This window comes from Falco biarmicus, chromosome 1 (assembly GCF_023638135.1).
Source record: "Falco biarmicus isolate bFalBia1 chromosome 1, bFalBia1.pri, whole genome shotgun sequence".
NCBI classification, from domain to species: domain Eukaryota; kingdom Metazoa; phylum Chordata; class Aves; order Falconiformes; family Falconidae; genus Falco; species Falco biarmicus.
Genome location: NC_079288.1, coordinates 42,350,259 through 42,376,019, shown reverse-complemented (window position 1 = coordinate 42,376,019; position 25,761 = coordinate 42,350,259). Strand labels below are relative to the sequence as shown.

The 25,761-nt window shown below is 40.5% G+C and overlaps 1 protein-coding gene and 1 non-coding gene across 15 annotated transcripts in view; both read left to right on the top strand.

The window, feature by feature from the left end:
- The first annotated feature begins 1,886 nt into the window (after positions 1-1,886).
- On the top strand, positions 1,887-2,025 carry LOC130143982 (small nucleolar RNA SNORA49). The gene has a single exon (XR_008819968.1). It is a non-coding gene; the product is annotated as a small nucleolar RNA SNORA49 (small nucleolar RNA).
- Positions 2,026-5,781: 3,756 nt separating this feature from the next.
- EP400 (E1A binding protein p400) overlaps positions 5,782-25,761 on the top strand; it is a 49,630-nt gene continuing 29,650 nt past the window's right edge. For 8 of the 14 annotated variants that reach the window (XM_056341858.1, XM_056341849.1, XM_056341809.1 and 5 more), the window contains exons 1-17: positions 5,782-5,916; positions 7,590-8,946; positions 11,121-11,231; positions 15,061-15,148; positions 15,588-15,695; positions 16,334-16,713; positions 16,956-17,258; positions 18,036-18,221; positions 19,815-19,955; positions 20,062-20,140; positions 20,423-20,475; positions 21,590-21,647; positions 22,317-22,406; positions 23,607-23,714; positions 24,466-24,659; positions 24,852-25,029; positions 25,586-25,722. In XM_056341858.1, coding sequence (XP_056197833.1) covers positions 7,624-8,946; positions 11,121-11,231; positions 15,061-15,148; positions 15,588-15,695; positions 16,334-16,713; positions 16,956-17,258; positions 18,036-18,221; positions 19,815-19,955; positions 20,062-20,140; positions 20,423-20,475; positions 21,590-21,647; positions 22,317-22,406; positions 23,607-23,714; positions 24,466-24,659; positions 24,852-25,029; positions 25,586-25,722 — 3,537 coding nt within the window. In that variant the 5' untranslated portion in view covers positions 5,782-5,916; positions 7,590-7,623. The remainder of the gene's footprint in view (positions 5,917-7,589; positions 8,947-11,120; positions 11,232-15,060; positions 15,149-15,587; positions 15,696-16,333; positions 16,714-16,955; positions 17,259-18,035; positions 18,222-19,814; positions 19,956-20,061; positions 20,141-20,422; positions 20,476-21,589; positions 21,648-22,316; positions 22,407-23,606; positions 23,715-24,465; positions 24,660-24,851; positions 25,030-25,585; positions 25,723-25,761) is intronic. The other 6 variants (XM_056341864.1, XM_056341886.1, XM_056341834.1 and 3 more) reach the window with 3 other exon arrangements.

The window sequence follows — 25,761 nt, the reverse complement described above, 5'->3', positions numbered from 1 at the left end:
AGCAGCAACTCCCACCATATACTCAATAATTCTTTACACTATATGCGCTTTAAAACATATAGAGGTTTACACTCACCCCTCGGATGCTCAAGACAGTACTCACACACCAACATTCCTATTAAACAGAAATGTTCTCACACTTCCAACATAAAATAAGTATAATATTTAATATTAATCCTATAATTATTAATCTTACATACACAGATTAACTCCAAATTATCAAATGTTTTAGTCTTCCAACTAAAACACGGATTTCCAATATTACCTTAATATTAAAACAAATACCAAAACAGAATCAGAGTTCTTCAATATCAGAACAAGTACCAAAACCAGAACAGAATCAGAGTTCCGATATTTCAGAACAGGTACCAAAAACGGAACAGAATCAGAGTTCTGGTATTTTCTTAATATCAGAACAGGTACCAAAACAGAATCAGATGTATACCTGGGATGCTAGCTACCCGGTATATGCCATCCTGCGTAAGTATACAATGATCTTACACCTTACGGACAGCTTTACAGATGGACCGGTCCCAGAACAGAATCCGAAACAGTACTGTTTAAAATATAATATTAATATAATATTTACAATTAATATAATATTTGAATAAAGATAGTACCTTCGCTCCGTAAGATGGAGTCCTTGTCTGCTCCTGCGGTGATCCAGATGAGATGAGTACCCCTCCGGGAAAATCCCCGGGGGTACCCTAGGGAGTCCCCGCTCTCAATGGGTCCCGCAGCCGAGCAGAGGAGGTCCCATCTGGGTCGTCAAATTGATTTGAAGAATCAGTTACCAATATTGGAATGAGTGGAAGTTATCTTTATTCGGCAGCTCTGGGTGCATGGGGGATCGCTCCACCAAAGTCATGCACACCGAGGGAACCTTTCAGCCCCCTCTTTATACAAGTCACTCATGTCTATTCATTAACTTTCCGGGAAGTCATTAACATATCTCACACCTGGACAATTAGCACATTCCATTCAAGGACCTAGTATATCTTCAAGGTAACAACATTAACATATCTCGTGCCTTGACAGTGTCCTTGAGGAGTTGTCTCTGTGCAGACTCTGTTCCTTAGCAGTCATGTTTAAAGTCTCCATCTTTGCCACGTTGCATGTACAACAGGAATCTAAGACAAAATGTCCCTTTTAAAGATAACCAACCCAAGGACTTAGCAGTTTGTGCATCCATCATATTGCAATAAGGGTTAGATATCACCTGACTTTAACTAAACATAGGTGCGTCATCCTCTAGATAAGTGGTACAGCATTTGCTACTCATTTTCTCTGGCTGTTGAATGCTACCTGCAGAACCTTCAAGCTCTTATTTCATAAAAAGGCAAGATGGAAGCTCTAGCTGTCTTGCTTTGGAAGCTGACAGCAAGAGGACATCATGTGTTGTTTTTGACACGGTGATTCCAATGCTCGATATACTGGAGCTTTTCTTGAACTTCCATTTTCTCATGTACGTAAGAGTTAATAAGAGCGGTGCTCACAGTTGGCATTATCTGGTAAGAGAACCTCTTACTCAAGATAATGGTTAATAGATGCTCATAGTGGAAGGGAAAATGCTAAAGTGAAGTCTAATACATTTGCAAAATTAGTTTGCATAATGTCATGAGTTATTTAAGCAAATTATGTTTGTAGCTGTAGCACAAACTATGTATTATATATGGAATTTGTCAGTCATATTACTATTTGATGAGGCATCCAGGGTGTTTCCAAGAGGTATGCCACTAGTTGTCCTACATTTATGACTAATTTGTGCTTGAAATACAGATGTTTTATTTCACAATAGCGTTTTGATTAGTTGCTTTTGCTTTCATTATCTGTAGCTATCTACATTGTTAGTACTTTATGTGTAGTTGCTGTTTTCCTGTTTGGCACTTCCTCAGCCTTACTCCAGGGGCTTTTGTTTTTTGTGGAGTGCCCTGGCATTGCCTGAGGGTAAATTGAAAGTATGTTCATTTCCCTCCCCAGTAAGATTTTCAGTATCCTCTGGGGCCTACAATTTGAGCAAACATTAACAATATAATTAAGTTATTCTTTTCTTATTTTTTATTTCAGATTGTGTTGTTATGCTTTCTGTCCGATGCAGTATAAAACATAAAGCAGTACTTTGCCTTAAAGCAACACAAGGCAGCACAGTAGAAGGGATTCAATCTAGTCAATAGACAAGAAAAATGATGAAGCATGCACAGAATGTAATAACCCAGTCAGGTGTGCTTAGTCATAGGACATAATGTGACTACTGTCATAGATCTTTAGATTTTTATCTGGTTGACTGCACCATAGATTAATAGTTCTAATGCTACACAAATTAATTTTGAACTGTGTAGATCAGTAATGTGGGCAGGCAGATAACTTAAAATGTTTGCGCTCTTAACGTAGGTTGAGGAAGTAATAAGAAAGCAATTTTTCTGATCTTCTCATTCTGTAAATTAGAGTTTTAGAGATTTATGCTTTATTAATGTGAATTTGTAATTAAGTTGAATTTTAGGAATCCATAAAAAACTTCAACCAAGACAAGCAATTCTTCTGTGCTATCCTTTCTTCCCACACTTCTGCCACACCACAGGTGTCAGCCATGCAGATGGGAATACTATTGTCTTCTATGACACTGATTTAGATCTGCTGATAGATACAAAGGCTAAAGAATCATGTGATAAAATTGCAAGAGATGGAGATATTCACATATACAGGTGACTTTTACACTAAGAAATAGTATAGATTTTAAAAAATAAAAAATAGAGGGAAGATGTTTTTAGGTGAAAGTAGGATTTATGGTTGAGGTTGTCCTTTAAGTTTAGTAGTTCATTTGGTCTTTTAAAATCCCTTTAAAGATTAGATCAGTCATACATGCTTCTTCCCATCAGAATAAAGGCAAAATGAAAACCCTGCCCTTTCCCTTACCGTATCTTCTGTTCCTGTCTTTCCCTCCCACTTCCATCTTGCAAGCCATCTAAATTTCTGCGTTGGGACAGTTAAAACGAACATTAAGATCTTTGGGTGTTTTCTGCTCTTGATAAACAATAAATGTCCTTCTTGATGGTCTATCATTGGATTTCAAATCCACTAGTGGTGAGATGCTGATGTTCATGTAGTTCTAAGATGTACTTGGCAAGCTTCTCTCAAGTGACTGTTTCTTTTCCTGGAAAGATGTGTTGAGAGTGGAGGGGAGCTCTTTTTCACCTCACATCACTGGCCAGGTACACAGGGGTGTGCAAGATAGACACTGTTAGCAAATGCACTGCTATTGGAAGGATTTTTTTTTTAAATGCAGTTCAATAGAAGACAATACTGTTTATTGTTCATTTTTGAAAATAAGTTCTTAAAAGAACCTGGTGTTTTGAAAATATGAAATCAGATGTAAAAAAGAAAGTTTTCCTTTAAGAAACCAAAAAATGAGTAGAAAACTTCCTTTGAAAATACCTGACGGACTCTGAACAAGCGTTGGTGCTCACTGCCATAGGTGAGGAAACAGCTGAGTTTCAGAAAGTGTCACTGTTTTTTAGGGAACAGTATTTAATGAGTTTTTGGTTTACAGGCTTGTAAGTAGTAATTCTGTAGAAGAGAGACTGTTGAAAAAAGGTACTAAACATTTGATTTGAGAAGTGGCTGCTCAGGGAGATCATTGTTCAACACATTTTTTAACTCAAGTAGTGTAACATTAAGAATGTGAGCAGTTCTTTAATGATATGTAAAAAAGTGCTTTATTAGATCAGAGTCAGAATTTTAAACATCGTCTAGTTTTACATGTATTTCCAGACTTCTCGGGGTGGTGGTGGTATGTGATCACAGTTAAAATAGTAAAAATCCTGAATTGTTAGCTCACATAGAAAATCAGAAGATAAAAATATCTAGAAAGATACAGTTCAACAATAATTTTACACTATTTTTGGCTGGGATTGCAGAGGCTGGGAATAAGGAAGAGTAACAAGAGTTTTTGGAAGACTGAAAATTGTTCAGTATGGGTTTGGACTGCCAAATCCCTTTCCAGTGCATCATCTGTCCATTCCAGATTCCTTCGCTCTTCTGCAAAGTTGTCTCATTTTTCAGCATTTTTGCAATGTCAGGAGCAAGCAACCCTGATACATAATAATTTTTTTGTCAAGTGAGAACCTTCTGTCACAATTATTGATACAATTAGAAATTAATTTTGGGGAAAATCTTTACGTGTCCTCATGGCAACAGTCATGGATTTTTTCTACTCAGAAGTAAAATAATTAAAAAGAAGCCTGTCGCTGTGATAACCCCTACCCCTTCTGTCCTTTTCTGTTGTCGTAGGCACTGACAGGACAAATAGCTCCACAACTGCAGGAGAAACAGCCTAGCTGGAATCAAGAGGAGGGACAGTGCAGCTAATCCAAACCCAGTGTCAACCACAGGGGGAAGCACAGGTGAGAAACAAAGCCATGATTGCCGTGTGGTATGCGGGCTCATTTCACTCCTGCAGTTGTAGGCAGAGAAATATGTTCCTCCTGGCTGAGTGAATGTATAAGCCCAGATTCATGTGTGCTTGTGGCATCAGTTTTGCCTTTGCTGAGGCTGTGTGTAGGACTCGGCAAGCCTGGACGATTGGGACATTGAGTAACAGGAGCATTTCATTTCATCTGAGCTGAGGTGATGGACTTAAATGTTGCTTAAAAACTACAGTCTTGTTGTTCAAGGATACAAGAACACTATTCAGAGAATAATTACAGACAAGCTCTTTCCTAAAGATACAGGATCTTGGGCTTCATCCCAGAGTAGATTTTATGATGCTGGAAATACATTCCATATATAGGCTGGAACAATTGTAGTTTTATGGTACTAATAAATACATTGAGAAAGTAGAAGTCTATCTCCGTCATTGGAAGAATTTTTTAGGACTTCATACCCTCTTTTGTGATCACTTCAGAACACCTGTCAATGTTAAAAATACCATGTATCTTATGATTCCAGGCTTGGGGACGTGCGCTGCCCTGCTGTATCCGTGTTACAGTGAGGGTCCATGGTGCCCGCTGCTCCAGCACGGTGGGAGCCCACAGCCCCCCACCGGATTTTCCCAAGTGGAAGCATTTTGACAGCATCAGTAGTAGCCATCACTCTGACAGCTGTGCAGGTGCTTTTGGTGACTCTGCTCAGATCAGATAACCTTTTACTTTTTTATTTTCAGTTCATATTTTGGTATTGAAAATAAACTATCAAATCTCTATTAAATAGCACTGCTTACTGTTATTAAGTTTATTAAGTAAAAATGATGGGAGTAGTCTTTCAGGAAGTCTTTTACGCTTCAGAAAATAGTATCTCCCCAGATGCTGTATTATTTAAGTGCAATTAATTTTAATTACACAGACTTTTAAACGCCGCCCTCTTTGTATACTCTCACTTATTTTCAGTTCCGTCTCAGCTTTATCGCTGTACTTTGAGCTAGTAACTGATATTCACCAAAGATTTCAGATCTATTAAGAAGAGCCGGGAGCCGCGTGCTGATGCTCAGGCCTGTGCCGGTGCCCGTGGCGGCGGGAGGCGCGAGGAACGCGGCCGTCGGTGCGGTCTCCTGCAGGGCTGAGCCCAGGGGCTGAGGCTGCGCTTCGGTGCCGCCGAGCGCGGCGCTGAGTCGGTGTGTGCCCAACCCCGCCGCTGCGGCCCGGGGGCACTTTCCTCCGCGGGCTGCGGGCCGAGGCCCGGCGCTGCCCCCGCCGCCCCCCCGCCCGCGCCTGACCCGCCGCGCTCCCTGCCCCGACAGGCGGCCCGGGGCGCGCATGCGCGGGGGCGGCGCAGGCGCAGCGCGGCGGGGCGGCGCAGGCGCGGAGCGCGGCGCAGGAGGCGCGGTTTGTCTCCTGCCGGCGCTGGTAGCGGCTGCCGCTCCGGCCGCCCCCCGCCCCCGCTTCCAGTGAGGAGCGAATGGAAAGTCTGGCCCCGGCGCCCGCGGTAAGTGGGGCCCGCTGGGTTCGGGGGGCCGGGGCGGGGGCGGCCGGGCCCCGCTCCTCCCCGCTTCCCCCCCGCCCCAGGCCTCAGGCCCGAGGCCCGGCGGCACCGGTCCCGGCGGCGGGGGAACGGGCCTTCCCTGCGCGGCGCCCGGGGTGGGGGGTGCCTGGCCGGGCCGGCCGCGTCCCGCCGGGGGGGGGTCTCGGGGCGCGGGTCTCGCCGTGGGGCGCCTGCCGCCAGCTCGGGGCGCGGGGCCGGCGCGGCGGCGGAGTTGAGCGCTCGCACACAAAAGGCGATCCCGGCCGGGCGGGCAGGCGGAGGCCGGCGGCGTGCTGCTGCGCTTCCTTACCCGCGCGTCCTGCGGTAACTGCTTCCACTCGGGCCGCAAACGTTAGCGAGTGCGGGTAATTAAAATAATAAGGCCTCGTTACCGGCGGTGGTTGGTATCATTTGAATCTTAATGATTTGGTGCCAGCGCTGTGGAAGAGGCCACAGTCCCGCGGGGCGCTGGCGTTGTTATCCCTTCGGGAAGCGGTGCCGGCCGGGACCGGGCTGCCCCTGCACTGCCCGGCGCTGGGCTGCAGCCCCCCGGCAGCACGTGTGCAGCGCGGCCGGGGGGCGCCTGCGGCCGCGGGGCCTGCGCGGGCTGCGCTGTGGCGCTGGGGGGGGCGGGGGGGCTGTGGCCGGCGGGGGCTGTGGCCCGGCGGTGCCGTGTGGCCCACCCGCCGCTAGCGGCACAGGCGAGCGGCACCGTGCTGGAGGGATGCTTGGACCGAAATACCGAAAATGAAACTGCTTTTTTTCAAAATAGGAGAGAGATTTTTTTTGGGAGAAACCCCCGCCAGGTTCTATTTTTCTTTTGCTGCTGCTATGTGACACCCAGCACTGAATCTACCTGTCAGTGCACGTCAGGGGAATTTTTGTTTCTTTATGACTGAAATACAAGAGCAGGATGTTTTTTGATTTTTGGATAGCTTGGCTCGGTAAAGAAGCCAAGAGAAGCAGGTTTGGATTAATCGTCACCCCTTTAAGGGGTTAGCGTTCTGAAGTAAAGAGAAGGTAGAGTGAGGTGTCAGGTACAGTATTTCCTCAAACATCTAGATGTTTCAGAGTGAGATTTTTTTATTATGCTTTTCTCCCTCATTAGCTGGAACGATAAAGTTGAATAGTCGCCATCCACTTTTACCGTGGGTTTAGTTGCTGTTGAGGAAACATACTGTACTTTTTAAGCAACTGTTGTGTTTTTGAGAACATTCTGTTAAGTATTAAAAGCACTGAAACACTGGTCATAACTAACGCAAAAAAGAGTAGATAGTTTTGACAGCAGAGACTGATGATGTGTGAAGTTCCATGGAAAAGGAAGAAAGTTTTGTGTGTGGTGGTATTTTTTTCTCAATTGTTTGAAGCCATCTGAACTAGCTCAGAGGAACGTAATTTGTAAAACTATTCAACAGCACTTTGTTAGCTAGAGAAATGTATGAGGGATTTCAGTGAGCTTTTATGGTGCTGAGGGTTTTGGATGATTTGGCTGAGGATGTAAAAGCATTTTAAGTAGCTGCAAAGACGGGAGAACTGAGTTCTTACTGTAAGGTTGTCTTTTGAATAGTAACTAAATAGTTTTAGTTACAGAAATATTTGTACCTTCCCTGAATTTCTGTTTTTGTGTATTTCTTTAGAGTATACTATAAAAAAAACCCTACAACAGTGAGAATGCACCATGGTAACGGTCCTCAGAATGCCCAGCGCCAGCTCCAGAGGTCCAGGTCCTTCACAGGCAGTGAGGGAGAAGAGCAACAGGCAAATTTACCCCAGTCCCCTGCAGCTTCTTTTGCACCTTCTGCAAGTCCGTCTGCACCCCAGTCCCCCAGTTACCAAATACAACAGTTTATAATGAGTCGAAGTCCAGTAGCTGGGCAGAATGTGAACATCACTCTGCAAAATGTTGGACCAGTGGCTTCAGGAAACCAGCAGATAACTCTTACCCCACTGCCAATTCCAAACCCAACGTCACCCAGTTTTCAGTTCAGTCCCCAGCAGAGGCGCTTTGAGCATGGATCCCCATCGTATATTCAAGTTACTTCACCGCTGCCTCAACAAGTTCAGTCTCAAAGCCCTACGCAGCCTAACCCTGTGCCGGTGCAGACGCTGCCCAGTGTTCGGGCGGGCACTCCGGGCCCCGGCTTGGGTATGTGCAGCCAGAGCCCTACTAGAGGGTTTGTGGATGCTAGTGTGCTTGTGAGACAAATCAGCTTGAGTCCTTCGAACGGTGGACACTTTGTGTATCAGGAAGGACCAGGAATTGCACAAATTGCTCAAGGAGCTGCCACACAAGTACAGCTTCCATCTTCTGGGACACCTGCCACGGTAAGAGAACGCAGGCTTTCACAGCCGCATTCGCAGTCTGGTGGCACCATCCATCATCTCGGTCCTCAAAGCCCAGTAGCTAGCGGAGCCAATATGCAATCTTTGACTAGCCCGGGCCATATTACGACGACCAGCCTGCCGCCCCAAATCAGCAATATTATCCAAGGGCAGCTTATGCAACAGCAGCAGCAAGTGCTTCAAGGACAGCAGCTGGGTAGACCCATTGGATATGACAGGACTTCTGGTGGATTGATAGCAGGAGTTGGAGGGCCTAGTGCATTTGGAATGACATCACCACCTCCTCCCACAAGTCCTTCACGGGCCACTGTACCGCAGGGGCTATCGAGTCTTCCTCTTACTCCTACAGTTAGTACAGCAGTGAAAAAACAACCCAAAAAACTGGAGGAGATTCCTCCTGCCAACCAAGAGACTGCTCAAATGAGAAAACAATGTTTGGATCATCACCACAAGCAAATGGAAATTCTTAAGGAAACTTTTAAGGAATGTTTGATCGAACTGTTTTTCCTGCAACATCTTCAAGGGAATATGATGGACTTTTTAGCTTTTAAGAAGAAACATTGTGTTCCACTGCAAGCATACCTGAGGCAAAATGACTTGGATCTGGAGGAGGAAGAGGAGGAAGAACAATCTGAAGTCATCAATGATGAGGTAAGAAATCTGTTGGTTAATGTTTTGGAATAAAATTGTAGATGAAGTTGTGGCACCTGGATTGTTAAGTATTGGAGAATATGATAGTTCCCTAAAAATCATTTTTACTTGATGAAGTATGGCAATTTTTCTTTAAATAGTTGGCCTAAGAGAGCGTGGTTCTGCTAAGTGGGGTGATTCGACAGGTTGGTTTGAGTGTGCAGTTAGATGTTTGTATTTGAAAGAAAAGAATAGAGAGGTGAAGGGAGCTTTCACTGACCTAGTTACAGTGTCAGCCAGCACACAAATAAAGATGGCATTGGTGTGGAAGCTGTTTTAAATGATTGGAATGAATATGGATAGGAATCGTAGATTAAATTTCACTTTCTAGACTTACACAAAACGGAAAAGAATGAGCAAGTCTTATAACAGGTTAACCTTTATTTGACTTGTGTGATTTCTGACCATAGGCGTTACTGAAGTTCAGTGTTGCTGTAGCCAACAAAAACCCTGAATTGATCTTATTACTCGGAGGGAACATGTGAATCGTGATGTATATGGGTCCGTGGTAATGAGTTAGGTTACTTAGGCTGTCTTAGAGCTCTGTGTATGTCTTGCTGTCTAAATGGTTAACCAAATAGCACTTTACAGACTGGACATTAACCAGTTAACTCTGTTATTTATGCAAGGGTTTAAAATTGCTAACTAACTTGAATTCACTGTTTATTAATGGCAAAGGACTTGAAATAAGCTTGCTGCAGACAGATGCCATACAACTTTTCCTGCACGTTTGTACCTATTTGTTAGCTCTTGACCAGTGCCTGCCTTGCGCAGAGCCTGCTGCGAGCTTGCCCGGCAAGTGCTTGCAACAGGGTAGATACAACTGATGCCACTGCATTGCTTGGCACGCATAAATGCCTTTTAAAATTTGTAAAAATACATACGGGTGTATAGTTGTCTGTTGGTAAAGAACCAAACCAAAGCTGTTATGTAAAGAAACTTGTATTGCTTTGAAATATCTGTTAGAAATGAGTGTCTTCAGTGAAAGCTGATGACTCTCTTAGGTGTGAATCATTAGTGATCATAACTTCAGTTGGAATTTGTGGAAAATTTGAACAGTACAACAGTTGAAGTTTAATTTCTCATTTCTCTGGGGCCTAAACATCTTGACTAGGAAAAATCTATTTCTGCTTGTGATAGTTATTGGTAATTTTGAAGGAATAATTTCTTTTTGTATATGTAAAAATAAAAGATAGCCTGTTACTGTAATTTATTGTCAGTGGATATTCAATTTATATATTTTTTCATCTGATTTGTGTTTTGTCAAATTGTTTAGGTGTTCTTGTTGGGTTGCGTGTTTGTCAGCTGCAATACCAGGTATTTTTAAAGACAGTATGCGCATTGTGAGAGATCTTGAGCAAGTGTAAATTGTATAGGTTCGTTGAAGTCAGTGGTGCTACTACAATTTACATCAGTTGAGGTTCTACCCCTTGGTTTTTCGGGTTTCTAGTTTGCTGTACTTCACTTATTTCTTGTGATGGATCGTCTTTTGCTTGTCTGTTTTAACTGCTGGAGAATTTTGTGAAGTGCATTAACAAAAGTCTTTTAAGTGTTTTCAAATGATGAATCCTTTTGAAAGATTAAGACATCTTTTGAGTATGTTCTTTCTTTGTATTTTTTTGTCTTCTCTTTTATTTCCCCCTCCCCCCTCTTTATCACTTTCTGCTAAAGCAATGCACTTCATCCCTTGCCTGGAAAGGTTGATCGCTTTGGGAATTCAAGGGGAGAGCGAATGGTGGCTGTGCTCATTGCTTAAATGAATGTTGGAGCTCTCTTAAGTTCAAACTGTCTGTCATGCTAATTTGTTGTCCGTTAAGAGCAGCAATCATTAAATGTAAAACACACTTTTATGTTAACTGATCTAAGAAAAGATTTCCAGTGAGAAGTCACTCACTATAAATAGTCAAGGCTGTACTCTGTTCTGCTATTAAAAGTGAGACAGAACTCTTCAAAACCAGCCTGTGCTCAAAGCAAGCTGCACTGATGGTGGTTTAGTTATAATCCCCTCTTCAGTGAGGTACCATCAGTACAAATAAGTGTGTTGAACAGTTAAAAAAAAAAAAAAAAAGAGGAAAAACTTTTTAAAAGAAAATGATTCTCCCTTCTTTTTTTTTTCCCCAAAATATTTCTCTCAGGTAAAGGTTGTGACAGGAAAGGATGGGCAGACTGGTACTCCTGTCGCTATAGCAACCCAGCTTCCTCCAAATGTTTCTGCTGCTTTTTCATCCCAGCAGCAACCATTTCAGGTACTTTTCAATGGTTCTAAAATGTAGTTTCATCCCAGATTTTTTTTCTTCATTCAGATTTGATATTTCCTAGGTGAATTAGAATTTTCCCAAGAGCCCATCCCTTATCATCTAAATAAAACAAAACAAAACCTTGCAGTCTTTGAATGCATCAGTATTAATGAAGCCTTGAGGAAGTTAAATCTTTGTCTCCAGGTTGCTGGCTTATTTCATTAACTTTCAGCTTGAATGTTTTCACTTTGGTTTGTTTGTCTTTTGTTTCCCTAATACATTTGGTTCATTTGTGCATTCTGCATAGTGATAATATGGATTCTTTTGTCTATGGCATTGTAATTGTGGATTTCTTCTAAATTTCTTTTCTTTTTTTCCTCATCTGTTAAAGGTTTTGAGTATGGCTACAGAAGGTTTTGGATTTGCCTTCCCTGAAAAGTTTTAAACAATGATAACCCTCTGACAATTTTTTTTTAGTAACCGCTTTCCATTAGCTCTACCATAAATGTTGGGAAGAAGAAACTGAAGTGCTTATTTTTATGATTACAGTTCTTTTTTACAGTTTTTGTTTGTTTGTTTGCATGAGGGAATACTGAACAAAGTAAAGAAATAAATGTGATAATCAGTTAAAATTTTTGTGGATCAGTGACGATGCAGCTTTTACATTCAGGCTAGCGTGGGTTTTATGTAGCAACCTTGAACTCTGTATTACCCATTGCTTGTATACCCTGGGAAGTAATATACCCTAATTCCTCTGTAACTGAAGTGTTTACTTTTTAGCTCGATTATATATGCTTGGCCATTGTTACAGGGTGAATTACTCTGCTGTACCATGGAAGCCGTATAGTCTGCGCTGCCTTTGTCTTGGGTTTTGGAAAAGGGGGAGTTAAATGAAATGGCTTGTATTCCTGCATATTACAAATAGGATGTTCACTGTGGTATTTTACAGATGAGTTGCATAGTAAAGGGACTTGCCCTGAGAGCTCTTCCTTATGGTCAACACTGACATGTGTTGGAAGTCTCCTTAGGAAGTCAGGCTTTATCTAAGCTGTTTAAAATATGTAATATCAGGTTATTTATTATAGCAATTGGGGTTATCAAGCTATAGCTGCAGCAGTGATGAAGTACTTTTGAAAGTGTGATACTGTTTCAGACCTGTTTTAGAGAAACTAGCAGGTACATGCTAAAATGTACAAAACTGTCTGTGTAATTTGGTAATTACTTTTAGCACAAACTGTTAACAGAAAGGAGCATCTCTTTCCATCAGCCTTTCTCTTTGTAACTGTTTCTAGAGAAATAATATGTCCTGATCAGCAACATCATTCAAATTTGCGTGTCTAAGTGCAGCACTCAGAATGATTATTGTGGGCTCACTGCATAATTGTGACCTCTGGAGAACTGCATTATTTTAATTAAGTTAGGACAGTTTTAGTCTAATATTACTGCTATGTGACTTTAATTTATAAAGACATAAAGTCTTTGCTCTTCGAAGTGTCTGGCCTAAATGACATGGTGACAGTGCAGACTGCTGGGAGACATACGCTTAAGAAAACATCAGTTGAAAATCCTAAAGTAGAGATGCAGCCTGAAATGGTGACTATGCTGTCATCCAGAGTAAGAGTGCAGGTGAAAGAAATGGCGTTTGGAGAATGTTCTTTCTTAAACTGATGTCCAAGAAAGCATTTGATGCAAACGGGACATAAGCTGTATTTGTTAATTCAGTAGCATTGTACAGAAGAAGGTTTTGTGTGTGATTTTGAAAATTCTATAAATGCCTAAGTGTATGATGCTCTGCCAGATGCTGGCTGTTGGGCTTGAAATACGCTGCCTATCTGCCTAGTGAGAAGAAAAACATTTGAAAACTTAATTCATACTGAGTGTGAGATGGCAGTGAACCATGACATTAGGGATGAAACCCCTTGAAACCAAAATTCACATCTCGACGGTATAGCTATATCTCTAGAGTGACCACAAATGCCCTCACAGCAGCCAAGAGATTAAATGTTACTAATTTGTAGCCATTGGTAAAATCTGAGTGGCGTGAAGTATATTCAGCACAAAAAGGAGTGTTTGAAACCCAGTCATTTTAGGTGATGTTGGCTGTGATTAATAGTGTTCAAATAAGCATTGAAGATGCAGGGTTGTGACTGCTACAGTTCATTTCAACATAGACCTGTATTTACTTCCTTAGGCTTAATTTACCTTGGTAGAATTTCTGTTAAAAGTCTGAGAAGAAAAAGACTTGTGAATAAACTACAAGATTCTTTTGGGAAATTGCTGTTTTTGCTATGTTGTCATAATAAATTTTCACAACATTTGCAAACCCTTACAGTGCATTGATATGGCAAAGGCTGTCACCATCAGAAAATTACACTTTGAGAACTTGAGTACTAAATTGGTTCATTTTCTAGGACATAGAGGCTGCCATATGTAAAGTCTGTGTTTGTATATTCTGATAGAATCACTTCAGACCTTTTTTGGGATAGCCCTTATTTTTCTCATGTTAAGTTTCATAGTAGAATATTGGGTATAGCATGGCTAAATTTTAAGGAGAACTAAAAAATACAACTTGGAAACTCCCTGAAGGGTATTGAGCTTACACAGACACTGATGGACATGAGTAAGTGCTAGCCCATAGTGCTGAGGGCCCAAAGGGCATGGAAATCATCATATACCCACACTTGTTTGCTTCAATAATCCTGTACGTGAGTTTGCCATCGGAGTTTGATGCTGAAAGGATTATCTAGGATATATTTTCTGCCATTATTGCCAATATTAAATGTAGTAATTCTAAAATAAAGTTTTAACGCACTGTGTAATATTACTGATGCTAAACTGTTAACTTGCTGAACCAAACCCCAGTAATTTCTTTCACATCTCAGTATCGGTAGTGCTCTTCCAGGCTTGTTAATTCATAGTTGTGTGATGTGTATCCTCAGACAAAATGTCTAGTAATTTCTGATGAGCTCTGATGTCACATTAGCCTGATGGCAATACTGTTTCTCCGCATTGAGTTTCTTCATGATGCTCATTTTTCCAGCTGTGCAAACAAGTACAAGCCGAGCATCTGGAAAACTGGAATTGGCTGAGTTTCTTTTATTCCATCTTCTGACTCTTAGCAGTTTTTCCTGAAATATTTCAAGGCTAAGTCTCATGGAGCTCTATCCTGAGAGTGGTGGTGGTAGAGACTCAAGTAAACTTAAGCTGTCTTCAGGATGAAAGTTAATTAGTGTGTAACTTATGTTTCATATGGAGTGAAAAGGATTAGCTTTCACAAATGTATTGACTCTCATTTCTTACTTTTGTGTCTTGTTAGTTATGACACAGTTTGTGCGTAAATTCTGTTTCCTCATCTAATTTCCCTTCTAATTAATCCTGTAATGAAGTCACAATGTTTAGTTTTTGTCATGTCAGCTTTTTATTGCAGCAATATACTATATGAATATGTCATTTTGACTTCATTGCAGCATTATGCAAATGATGAAGGGTAATACACTTATGAAAATTTCCATTTATTTTGAAAAAAAAAAGTTTGGCAACTTTAATTTTTACATATCTCATTTTCTTGGGTTTGGTACCACTTTTTAAAAAATGTAGATGTGTATTATGTATAACCAACTTTATCAGTTTAGTTACTGTTTTAAAAGTTAAACTCAATGAAGAGCATCTGTGCTTTACAGACATCTAAAACTTTATGGTAGATACTGAATGACACTTGTTTTCTTCATTGTGAAGGATTTGTTCTGAGCTGGCCTCTTTAGATCTGTTTGTAAATTACATCTTGGTGTTAGACTATCTGCAGATTGAATTTTTGTGATTTGTTTTCTTTTTCCAATAGCAAACGCATACAGGGACTCCAGTAACGGGGACTGTGAGCACCATAGAAATTGAAGCTTTTAAGAGACAGCAGGCACTTGCACCATCAGGTACGTTTCGCAGACAGAATTTCACTTTGGTTCTTTTTTTTTTTGTTTTTTATTTTTTCCTCCCCAACAGCAGTGAATGGAGCCCACTGTTCTATAACTCTTGAAATACAGCTTTGCCTCACCTTGGGAATTGTCAGATCCTTGCGACTATCTATTGTGAATGGTGCTATGTGACGGGTACGCTCCACTCACAATATGTAGGACTGGATTTGGCAGGCATGGAGACATTGTTAGGTTGATTGTTCTGGCTAAGAAGGTTGGAGATGGCCAACTTGAAGTTACAGGGACTCTGCCCTTGGAGCATGTTCTTCATAAATGCTACACATGTGTAGTAGTCGTAGCTTTCTGAGCTGATGTTGGAATCATGTGTAGTAGTTTTCTTTGTAAAATTGAACCCATTCCATTATACCATGCCATAAATGGAATTTGAATATCACAGATTCGTCTAAGAGACCACGAATTGAAGTGGGCCGTCATGGGATGGTTTTTCAGCACCCGGGTGTGGCTTCAGGAGTTCCTCTTCAACAGCTAATGCCAACAGCACAAGGTACTGTGTCACCACATGCCAATTGCACATTAATTTAACAAGGAGATGTTAGTGATGGGACTAGAAACTTGGGCTTCCAGCTTTCTAAGATCCTAGCCCCACCACACACTTCTCCATGTAAATTAATACTTGGTATGCAATGCCTGGTTTGTTTAAGGAGCTGAGTGACGGGCTCCAAAGGTGCATGTGGGCATGGAAATACGTCACAGGTGCTGATGCAAAATGGCTAATCTGAGAATTCTGGAACTGAGCCAATGCTTTATGAAAAGGAAGCCTCCTAATTTGCAACATCATGACAAATTTTTATTCATTAGTCATGCCAAGCTTTAGAATATGTGTTAGAGTGAATGTGTTAAGAACTAAATATCGTGTAGAAGAAACTCAGAAGACACGTAACGACATGTTTTTTTATAGTTGCTGTGCTCCAAATTTTAGTTGCAGTTCTGTGCATGAAATACTTTGTTGTTTATTGTAATGGTGATTTATTTTGTGATTGTGATGTGGTGTTTTCAAGTGATGGTGTCTTGTGGCAAAGTAAGTAAGAAATTAGTCTATTTGCAGTTGATCTCCTCTTGATATCAGTAAAGAGCACTGAATGTTTTAATTTCATCTGTGCTGTGTTTGCTCTTGCTTTATAGGTGGAATGCCTCCCACTCCTCAAACCGTACAGCTGACTGGGCAGAAACAGAGTCAACAACAATATGACCCATCTAAAGGCCCTCCTGTGCAGAACGCAGCGAGTCTGCATACACCTCCGCCACAGCTGCCTGGGAGACTGCAACCTGCAAATGTCCCCATGACGTCTCTCCCAGCTGCACTGCAGCTTTCGCAGCAGCAGCCACAGATAGTGGAATCTCCAGCTCAGCCTCAGATTCAGGTGAAGATCCAGCCTCAAAGTGTACCCCTGACTTCTGCTCCACTTCCAGCACCGCTTCAACAGCAGGTGCCACCAGCAATCCATGTGCAAGGACAGACGTCAAACCAAGCATCACAGCCACAGGCTACAATACAGCAACAGGTATGTGTACTTTATTAAGGCGAAAATATTTGTTTCAGTGCCCAGTAAAATCTAAGAATACTATCTTTCTGAAAATACATGAAAAATGTTCTTTTTTTTAATTCCACTGGACACTTAAATCCTTTCCTTATAAAAATGCAGATGTACAATTTTTATTAAGTCTGCATTATGTTCTGCTGTAGTGTAGACGAAGACAGCACTGAATTCTAGACTCGTTGCTAACGAATGTGTTTCTTGGGCAGACTGTAACTCTGACACGACCATCTGCAGATCCTGCTCAGCCTTCTCAGCGTCTTACGGCAAATACGCTACCACCTACCTCATCTGTTGCGCCAGCAACTATCTCAGGCACAACACCACCTTCTGCATATCCAGTACAAACAAACAGGACCTCTCCAGCAACTAACAAGTCCCTGTCTCCTATTGCATCAAAACCCCCAGGCTTAGCTGTAGCGGCAGCACCTAAAACACAAAGTCCAGCTCAGAATGCTGCAGTGTTACCACAGGACAATTCTCAAGACAAGCTTGCTGAGCAAGTAAAGCTGGTAAGATTATTTTGTTTTGTTTTGTTTTCCCCAGAACTTAAGAATAGTTAATACACAGGTAACAGTTAATATGTGCGATGTGTTTGAGTTGTGAAATTGGGCGCGCTTTTTTTTTTTTTTGTGTGTGTGTGTGTGGGGTGTGTTCGGTGGGTTTTTTTAGTCTGCTTTACATACTGAGATTTGCTTTTGTGGGCATTCAGGGGAGTTGAAGAAGACTTCCTGGTCTTCATACTGTTCTTGTGTTCGTTCTGTTGATTCTATCTGTTCATTCGAGGTGACTGCAACATTATTTTTTATGGCTAACTGGAGGTGTTTTGCTTATTTAACAGAAACATCGTAAAGAACTAGTTTTTTCCCAATAAAATTAAGCAGTATTATTAATGAAGATGTATTTATGTTCCGTGGATAAATACATCTGCAATTTTAATTTATAAAAAAAAAAAAAAGGATCATTTGATTACAGTTTGCATATGTCTTGTAACTTGTTTTTTGTGGTGCTCAGTGAACCTTTTTTGTCCTGTTACTTAACAAAGTATGTCTTGTAATACAGATGGAAGTACTAGGATTCTCTTTATGTATAAGTTTAATTTAGTCCAGTAATTTTTTCATTAATGCAGTGTTCAGGTTTGATACTTGTTATGCATGTGTCATGGTGTTACACCTTTTGTTTGCTATCATTTATTTTTATGAAGTGTGAGCAATTATTATTTTTCTGTTTAGCTACTATTTTATGTGCATTCCGCAGCTTTCTTGTAACTGTACATACTTATTTTTAAGGAAAATCAAATACATCAGCGAATAGCAGAACTGAGAAAGGAAGGTTTATGGTCCCTGAGGCGACTGCCTAAACTCCAGGAGGCTCCAAGATCAAAATCTCACTGGGATTATTTGCTGGAAGAAATGCAGTGGATGGCAACTGATTTTGCCCAAGAGAGAAAGTGGAAGATGGCAACTGCTAAGAAGGTATTTGGAAAAGATTTTTTGAACTCAGAGCAATCAGTCTTGGTATCACTCAGCTTGGTAGCAAAGCTATTTAAACAATCTTTTTCCACAGATAGAAGTGATGGGTATATAAGGCACTGATTTTTAACTTAAATGAGAAGTCATGCTGTCAGCTTTGAATATTGTAGTATTTGAAATGAACTAGGTAATTGTATGAATTGTGGATGCAAATAACAGTTTTGACTTTTGTGGATTTTATTCCTCTGGAAATCAAATAGCTTGTTTAGGGGACCCAGTCAATATGTTGACTGTGTCATATTTAAAAAGTATAGCTGTCATGCCTGTCTCACAGATCAGTTATTCCCTCTCAATGGAGAGTAAATACAGAATTTTGTAAAAAAACTTCCATTGGATGTGATCATCTGTCTAATTCTTCTTTCTTAATCTCGGCAAAAGATGGAGAAACCTGGAGTTCTAAGGACAGCAGTGGAAACACGGTAGAGAACTCTTTCCATAGGGGAGGAGAGCAGAACAGTGGGAATAATTAAGGCAGTGATGGAATGAAAAATGGGGTGGTATGAGATGAAATATTTAAAATCTGTTTGTTTATAATAAGCAAGAGTTTTCTATGGGTTCCAGCAATGTTGCATCTTCCTTTGATACATTTGTGACCAGTTTGGGATAATGAAGAGAGCACCTGCAGGTCATTAGTTTAAGTTGCCATGTTGTATTCTATTGTATATTCTGAAATGATGGAAACTCAGAACTCTATTCCTTATAAGCAAAGCACTGAAATAGGTGTACCATTTTGTAAAACGAAGATCTGTGTTTTGAATATAATTTACATCTGGATTTGAAGCACTTACTCCATTTGTGGCCAATGGTAGGTTTTTAAGAGTAGGAGAAACAGGAAGGGCAGATGTGAAATGATCCTTCCTCCGGCAGTACACTCCAAGCTTCTGAGCTAACGATTGCAATCAAGTCAGTCTTTAACAGCCATTGACTGATCTTTCACTCATGTATGTACGCTTTTGGAACTATTTTACCTTTGGTCTCTGACATTTTGTGGTGTGATTTCTATGACTTCATATGTACTGTCTGAAAAAAGTTTTCTTTTGTGTGTTTGCTTCTAATTTTAGTAGATTTTTTTCCCTAATTTTTGTATTGTGAGAGACTAGTGAATTAAGAGTTTCCTACTTGATTGCTTAGTTACGTTTTTTGTATTTTCTTTTTTTCCTTTGAGTTTCATGTCTGTTTTACTGGCATGATAAGAAATAGAAATATTGGAGGTAAGTGCTATGTGTGTAAACCAGGGGTCCTCAAACTTTTTAACCAGGGGGCCGGTGCACGGATGAAGTGGCAGGAAGTCATCTGTGGCTGCTTGGTTTCCCCCCCCCCCAACCCCCAGTGGGGGGGGCCGGGGGGGTTCTGCAAATACCGGGGGCCAGATTGATGACCCTGGGGGGCCGTATCCAGCCCACGGGCCGTAGTTTGAGGACCCCTGTTGTAAACCTAAGGTCAACATCTGGCTGCTGATAACCACTATGATCTTAAGATATGCAATGATGTGTATTTTGAGGTAACTGAATTTGGTATTCTCTCGTGGTATTTTAGATGGTAAGAACTGTGGCTCGTTATCATGAAGAAAAGAAACTTAATGAAGAGCGAGCTAAAAGGGAAGAACAAAACAAATTAAGGCGAATTGCTGCATCAATTGCTAGAGAAATAGAATACTTCTGGTCTAACATTGAACAGGTAAAAAGCTGAATTACTAATATTTGTGCAAGTCATACTGTTTTTCTCATCTTCAGAATTTATTTATAAAATGTAAGTGCTTTATTAGACTTGATTTACATTTCAGGTTGTTGAAATCAAACTGCAAATAGAATTTCAAGAGAAAAGGAAAAAAGCTTTGAATTTAAAGAGAATTTCAAGGAAAGGTAATTATATTCAATTTCATAGGAAATCCAGTATGAATTCTGATGCTGTTGTTTTACATAACTTCACTGAGTGAAGTTTAATCTTGTTGGTGATAGAATTGCGAGATGCTAATAATAGGTTGTAAACAGACCTGAACTATGAGTTACAGGGTGGTTTTTTTGGTTTTCTGCTAGATTTTGTTAATATTCCTGTGGTTTATGTTGAATGCATTTAAAACTTCACGTAAGAAACATAAAGTTGCTAAGTGACTAATGCATACATCAAGTATAATAATTTTCCAGGTAAGGATACAAAACCTGCAGAAGACCTTTTATTGGAAAAAGAAAGTGAAATGGTAGGTCCTTCTGTTTCTTAAAAAACTCATAAAATTATTTTAAATATGACTACCTGCGTGAAAAAGTTTTGATAAATGAGAAATATTTTCCTTACGTATACAATGGTGATAAGCAGATATCTGTCTAGTTACTGTCAATTTACCATATAGTCATAAGCACAAATACCATTTTTTCTGGTTACAAAGCACAACTTTTAATGGGGAAGGGGATTGCAGTTGATACGTGTTTTTTAAAGGAAGAATTCATGCTTACTCAGTGGGTTTGAATCACTTATTCTAAGATTGCAAGACCAAAAAAATGTACAAATTAATTGCCAGACTTTGTTTTGGGCAAGAGTTTGGTCTACTGTAACCAGGGGTAAACTCTGTGGGGCTTGAAAACATGTTTTCAGCTGTTCAACAGTGATTTATCTTGTGAGAGATGTAGGTGTATATCACAGAATCGATCAAACTGAATGAACTATCTTTTGCCCTAGACGAAATGTGTGCTAGGACATCCTTGGCTACATCTAAGCAACTGGAAAAAAATGGGCGAGGGATTGTTCTTGAGACCCTGAGCCATCTGGCATGTCACAGCTGATGCACATGTGCCGAAATGCTGCCCTTTCACCAGGCAGAACGCCTGCATCTGAATTTCCTGTTAGAGCCAAGCTTCAGCGTGTCTCACCAGGCAGACTGCAGCCTAGCGCTGTCTGCGAGTGTTAACTTGCACAGGCTAAACCATGCTGCCGAGTATGCTGGACAGCTGAGAGTGAACACTGCCATATCCCTTTTTTATTGACTAGGGAACATTTAGTCCTTGATTGCAACCTGGGTAAAAAGCTTTGTACCTCAGTAGTGTTTTTAAGGGAAGGAGTGCTATGGCTCTGTGCCACAGCTGGACCTGAGTGATCCCAACCACAAACACCTGAAGTGGCTGCTTGCACGCTGCCTGCAGTGCAGAAGCAGAGTATCTTTTTTTCCATGACCAGGAAAATGCTAATAGGTGTTAAATTTCTGTTAGCAAATGCTGTTGTAATTGCAAGGCACTTTTTACTTTCTTTAAAAAAATAATCGAAACCCCTCCCTAACTTTTTTTTCTATGATTTTAAATATTTTAATTATTTAATGCTAGGGTTGTTCATCAACTGGAAGGAAAAGAAAGGCAAGCACATCTTTGACTGATGAGGAAGGTAAGTCACTTCAAAACTGTGCATCTATAGCATAGTACATAAGTTGTATATTGAAACCCTGAAACCACAGGCTTTCAGTCTGTTACTGTATGGATGCAGTGCTTTTCACAAACCAAATACCAACCTTCATCCATTTCTTAGAGAGATTAGGTACTCAATTAGACAGTAAATTTTCCTTAACAGAGCTTCAGTGTAAATTTGGAAATACAATTTTCCCTGAAAAAACACTGGCATCATTGTTGGTGGATTTAAATTCTTTCTGTCCTCATTCTTTCATTCCTCAAACCTTACTAGTGGTCTTAAACTTCTTTTGAGGATTTCAAACTGAATAACCCATCTACTTTAGTTCCTTTCTTGTGATCACATCTGTTGTGCTTCTGACAAAGGAAGTCCCCTGTTTGAAGCTACAGAATAACCTGTCTCTGGTGGCAGTTGCCAACTAACACTTAACAGTTCAAGACTGCCTTCTGTCCTGAGGCAGAAGTCCTTCTCTCCTTTTCACTTTATCTTTTATATTCTAACTGTAGTTTTTCCATACACATCTCATTCTTTTTGAACGCTGCTAACTGAAAATATTTTGTGCTGGTATGCTTCAGAAGTATATAATTACAGATGTCCTGAATTATTGTGTGATTTGAGTGCCAAGATTAGCATTTGTTTTTATTTTAGTTGAAGATGAAGAAGAAACAATTGAAGAACAAGAAGCTAAAGAAGGAAACATAAACCATCAAACTGAATTATCTAATCTAGCCAAAGAAGGTAGGTGTGTATTCTTCTTCGTGGTGGGCTCTGAAACAACAGGTGGAAACACACAGCAGTTACTGTGGTTGTAAATAGGGTTATAGACAAGAAACTGGATGCATTCAGACATTCATTCATGTGTAATCCCTAATTTTTCTGTTTGTTTATGGGATGATGATGTGCATCTGTACTTCATAAAGTGGTCTGCATACTTAACTAGTGACCACACAGGGTGGCTTTTTCTACTGAAGCACTGCATTTCTTTAAAACCTCATACCGAAAGACTCTGAACCTAAGCTCTAGGAGTGCATGATAAACAGTTAAGAACAGAAGTGTATCAGATTGGACATGGGCATTTTATCATCAGCTGTCTGGAGTCTCTCACAAGTGTTTGTGACCCACCTGATAGGTCTGAATGGGCCCTGAAGTGATCATCTTGGGTGGTGGTGGTGTGTAAATACTTGAAGGGACAACGCTCTGGCTAGCAGCTTGCTTGCATTAGCTACATAACAATAACTGCTATGCTGAGATTGATGTACGCAAAGTGTCCCACAGGAATCACTTCACTTGTGGTAAAAACCTTGCTGATTTTGAGAGGCAAGTGTCCCATTAAGCCAAGACTTCCAGGCAATTAATATGCAGTTTCCAAATCTGCGTGTTTGGTCTGTTTGGCAGCTTAGCTGCTGCAGCCAGCTGGCCAGTTGGAGGGATTATAACTCTTGGCCAGTCAGCCAGGTTCCTAATGAGGATGTTTCCTGATGGACTGGCCACCGCCAGCATGCACATTCCTGCTTCAACAGATCAGACAAGGCATCATGGAGAAACTGTTTAGTGGGGTTGAGGTACAGCTCAGTTCTGAAACTTTGAAGTCTTGAATTGTTTTCCAGCTGGGAATTGTTTTCCGTTTGGCTGGGTTTGATGCCCCTACCTCCCCAACAAGTGGTTTACTGTGGGTTTGAAATATAGTAAAAATCGAGCTGGGTGAGCAGACTGCTTGATGTAATGCCAAGTGTTCTCTGTAGTCTCAAGGTTTATTATTTATTAAATTAATATTGCCATCATCCACCTAATAATTACCTCTTAATTAACTTCTGAAAGGTGAACTGGCTTTATACAGTTGTGAAGAATGTAATGAGATTAAAAACAATGGTATTTATTGATAGATTTATTGATAGAAGTTTTGATATTTTTAAACTTATATCCTTTAATGACCTTCAGCTGAATTGCCTCTGGAAGATTTGCTAAAGATGTATGAAGGTGCCTTTGCAGAAAATTTTTACTGGCCCCAGCCGAAGCCTGACAGTGAGGAGGATAGCAGTGAGGAAGGTAAATTACTTTTTGTTTAGAAGAAGTTGTGTTGACTTACAAGGAGAAGTTGATTGACTCTTCAGGTCTCTGTTAAAAGACATTTTATACTAAGGTAAAACAAATATTGAATGAATCACATTTAAAATGTTTTTTATTTTTTAAGTGAAGAAGAATGTGGTATACAAGAATGAATACAAAGTACAGTGGCTTTCTCACTAAGTGGAATGATCATGAGAAAAAATTAGATTTATTCCTGTTATTACTAAATATGTTTGTTTAATGGTCTGTGAAGTTGTTTTTTCCCCCCCATTTCTCAGTTTATGAAAAGAAGGTAGTGTTTGTCTGTCTTAAAAGTCAATGTGTGAGATTCTTAGGAACAAATAGCCATAGAAGAGCCTCTCTGCACTGAATTAAACAGCACACTTCATAGCTAGCTATTATTACACAGTTGCCATCTGTGCTGTACTAATGTGATGACAGAATTACATATTTGAAAATAGGTTTTGAGTAGTATGGGAGGACCTCCCTAGAAGTTCTGAAAAGATAATGGTCATGATAACCTAGCTAGTGTGAATGTCCAGAACATGTATGTGATCCTGAGCTTAAGCTATTGTCATTTTAGCTTGACTAGCCTGAAAACCATAGAACTGTTTTTAGAAAAGTTAGCTGCCGCCTTTTAGACCCCTGTCTGGATTCTAGGTATCACAGTTCCTTTGTGTAACTGCCACTTATATTTATTTTAAATGCCAGTGTAATTTTTCTCTCGTAGAAATGGAAGACCATATCTCTGATAGGGAAAGTCCTCAGAAAGAAGTGGTCCTGATAGACTCCCTTCTCAGCATTGACCAGTACAAGGGTATAGACAGGTCAAGTCCTCCAAAGAAGCATATGCGAGACATAGCAGAAGTTGCTGCCGCAGCAGAAATGCTGTTACCTAAAGGCAGCTCTAGGATAACAACAGCGGTAAGACTCCCTATTTTCTGCTACTGTGTGTGCTTACTTTTACATAAATAATGCTTTTTTCACAATTTCACAGATTTTAGCAACAGATTGCAATAAATGTTTTCTAGTTATTGAACTATAGAACGGTTATGCTTTATGACATGCTCCATGAAATTAACTCAGAAAAAAGGTATCAAATCATTCATATTACAGGTAAAATACAATACTCCATCGCTTCTATATGGGCCTCTCAGAGAGTATCAGAAGATTGGGCTGGACTGGCTGGCAAAGCTGTACAGGAAGAATCTAAACGGCATTCTGGCAGATGAGGCTGGGCTTGGAAAAACAGTACAAATTATCGCCTTTTTTGCCCACTTGGCTTGTAATGAAGGTAAATTCATTTGCCTAACATTTTTAGACAGGTACCGGTCCAGCATTATCTTTGTTAATTGTAGCCTAAGGTCACATGTTTTTCTCCTCAACATTTTTTTTTCTAGGTGACAAAACTTTTCTGAAGCGTAGTTTATTAGTATAAAAAAGCCTTACAAATTGTTTAGTGACCATATGGCCACAGATAGGTAAATTTGAGGAGTATATGCGAACAATTGGACAAGTATGTTTTGTATATCATCTCAGGTGTTAACAATAGTATTGTTGTACTGAGGATGGTTTAAGATTATAAGTAAGGCAAAGCTTGTTGTGGAGGTAGTATCTCTTATTCAAGCAGTTGATGTAATTGAGAGAAAAATAGGTAGTAGGTGCACAAAGGGTACTTGAGTTCTGAAAAATAATAAAGAATAGATTAGTCATTAAAATACTTGTTACTGGATTTCACTTCTAACGATGAATTTAGCGCACTGCACTTAAAAAGTCAGGGGAGAACATAAGCCACATGAATTGTCAGGATTCTCTTTCTGCTGTTAACTGCCGTGTTTCCCCTTCTGTAGGTAATTGGGGCCCTCACCTTGTTGTTGTACGGAGCTGTAACATACTGAAATGGGAGCTGGAATTGAAACGCTGGTGCCCGGGGTTGAAAATACTGCTCTACTTTGGCAGCCAAAGGGAACTTAGGGCAAAAAGACAGGTAATGACTGTATTTTGCAACTCTTACACTGTTGTATTT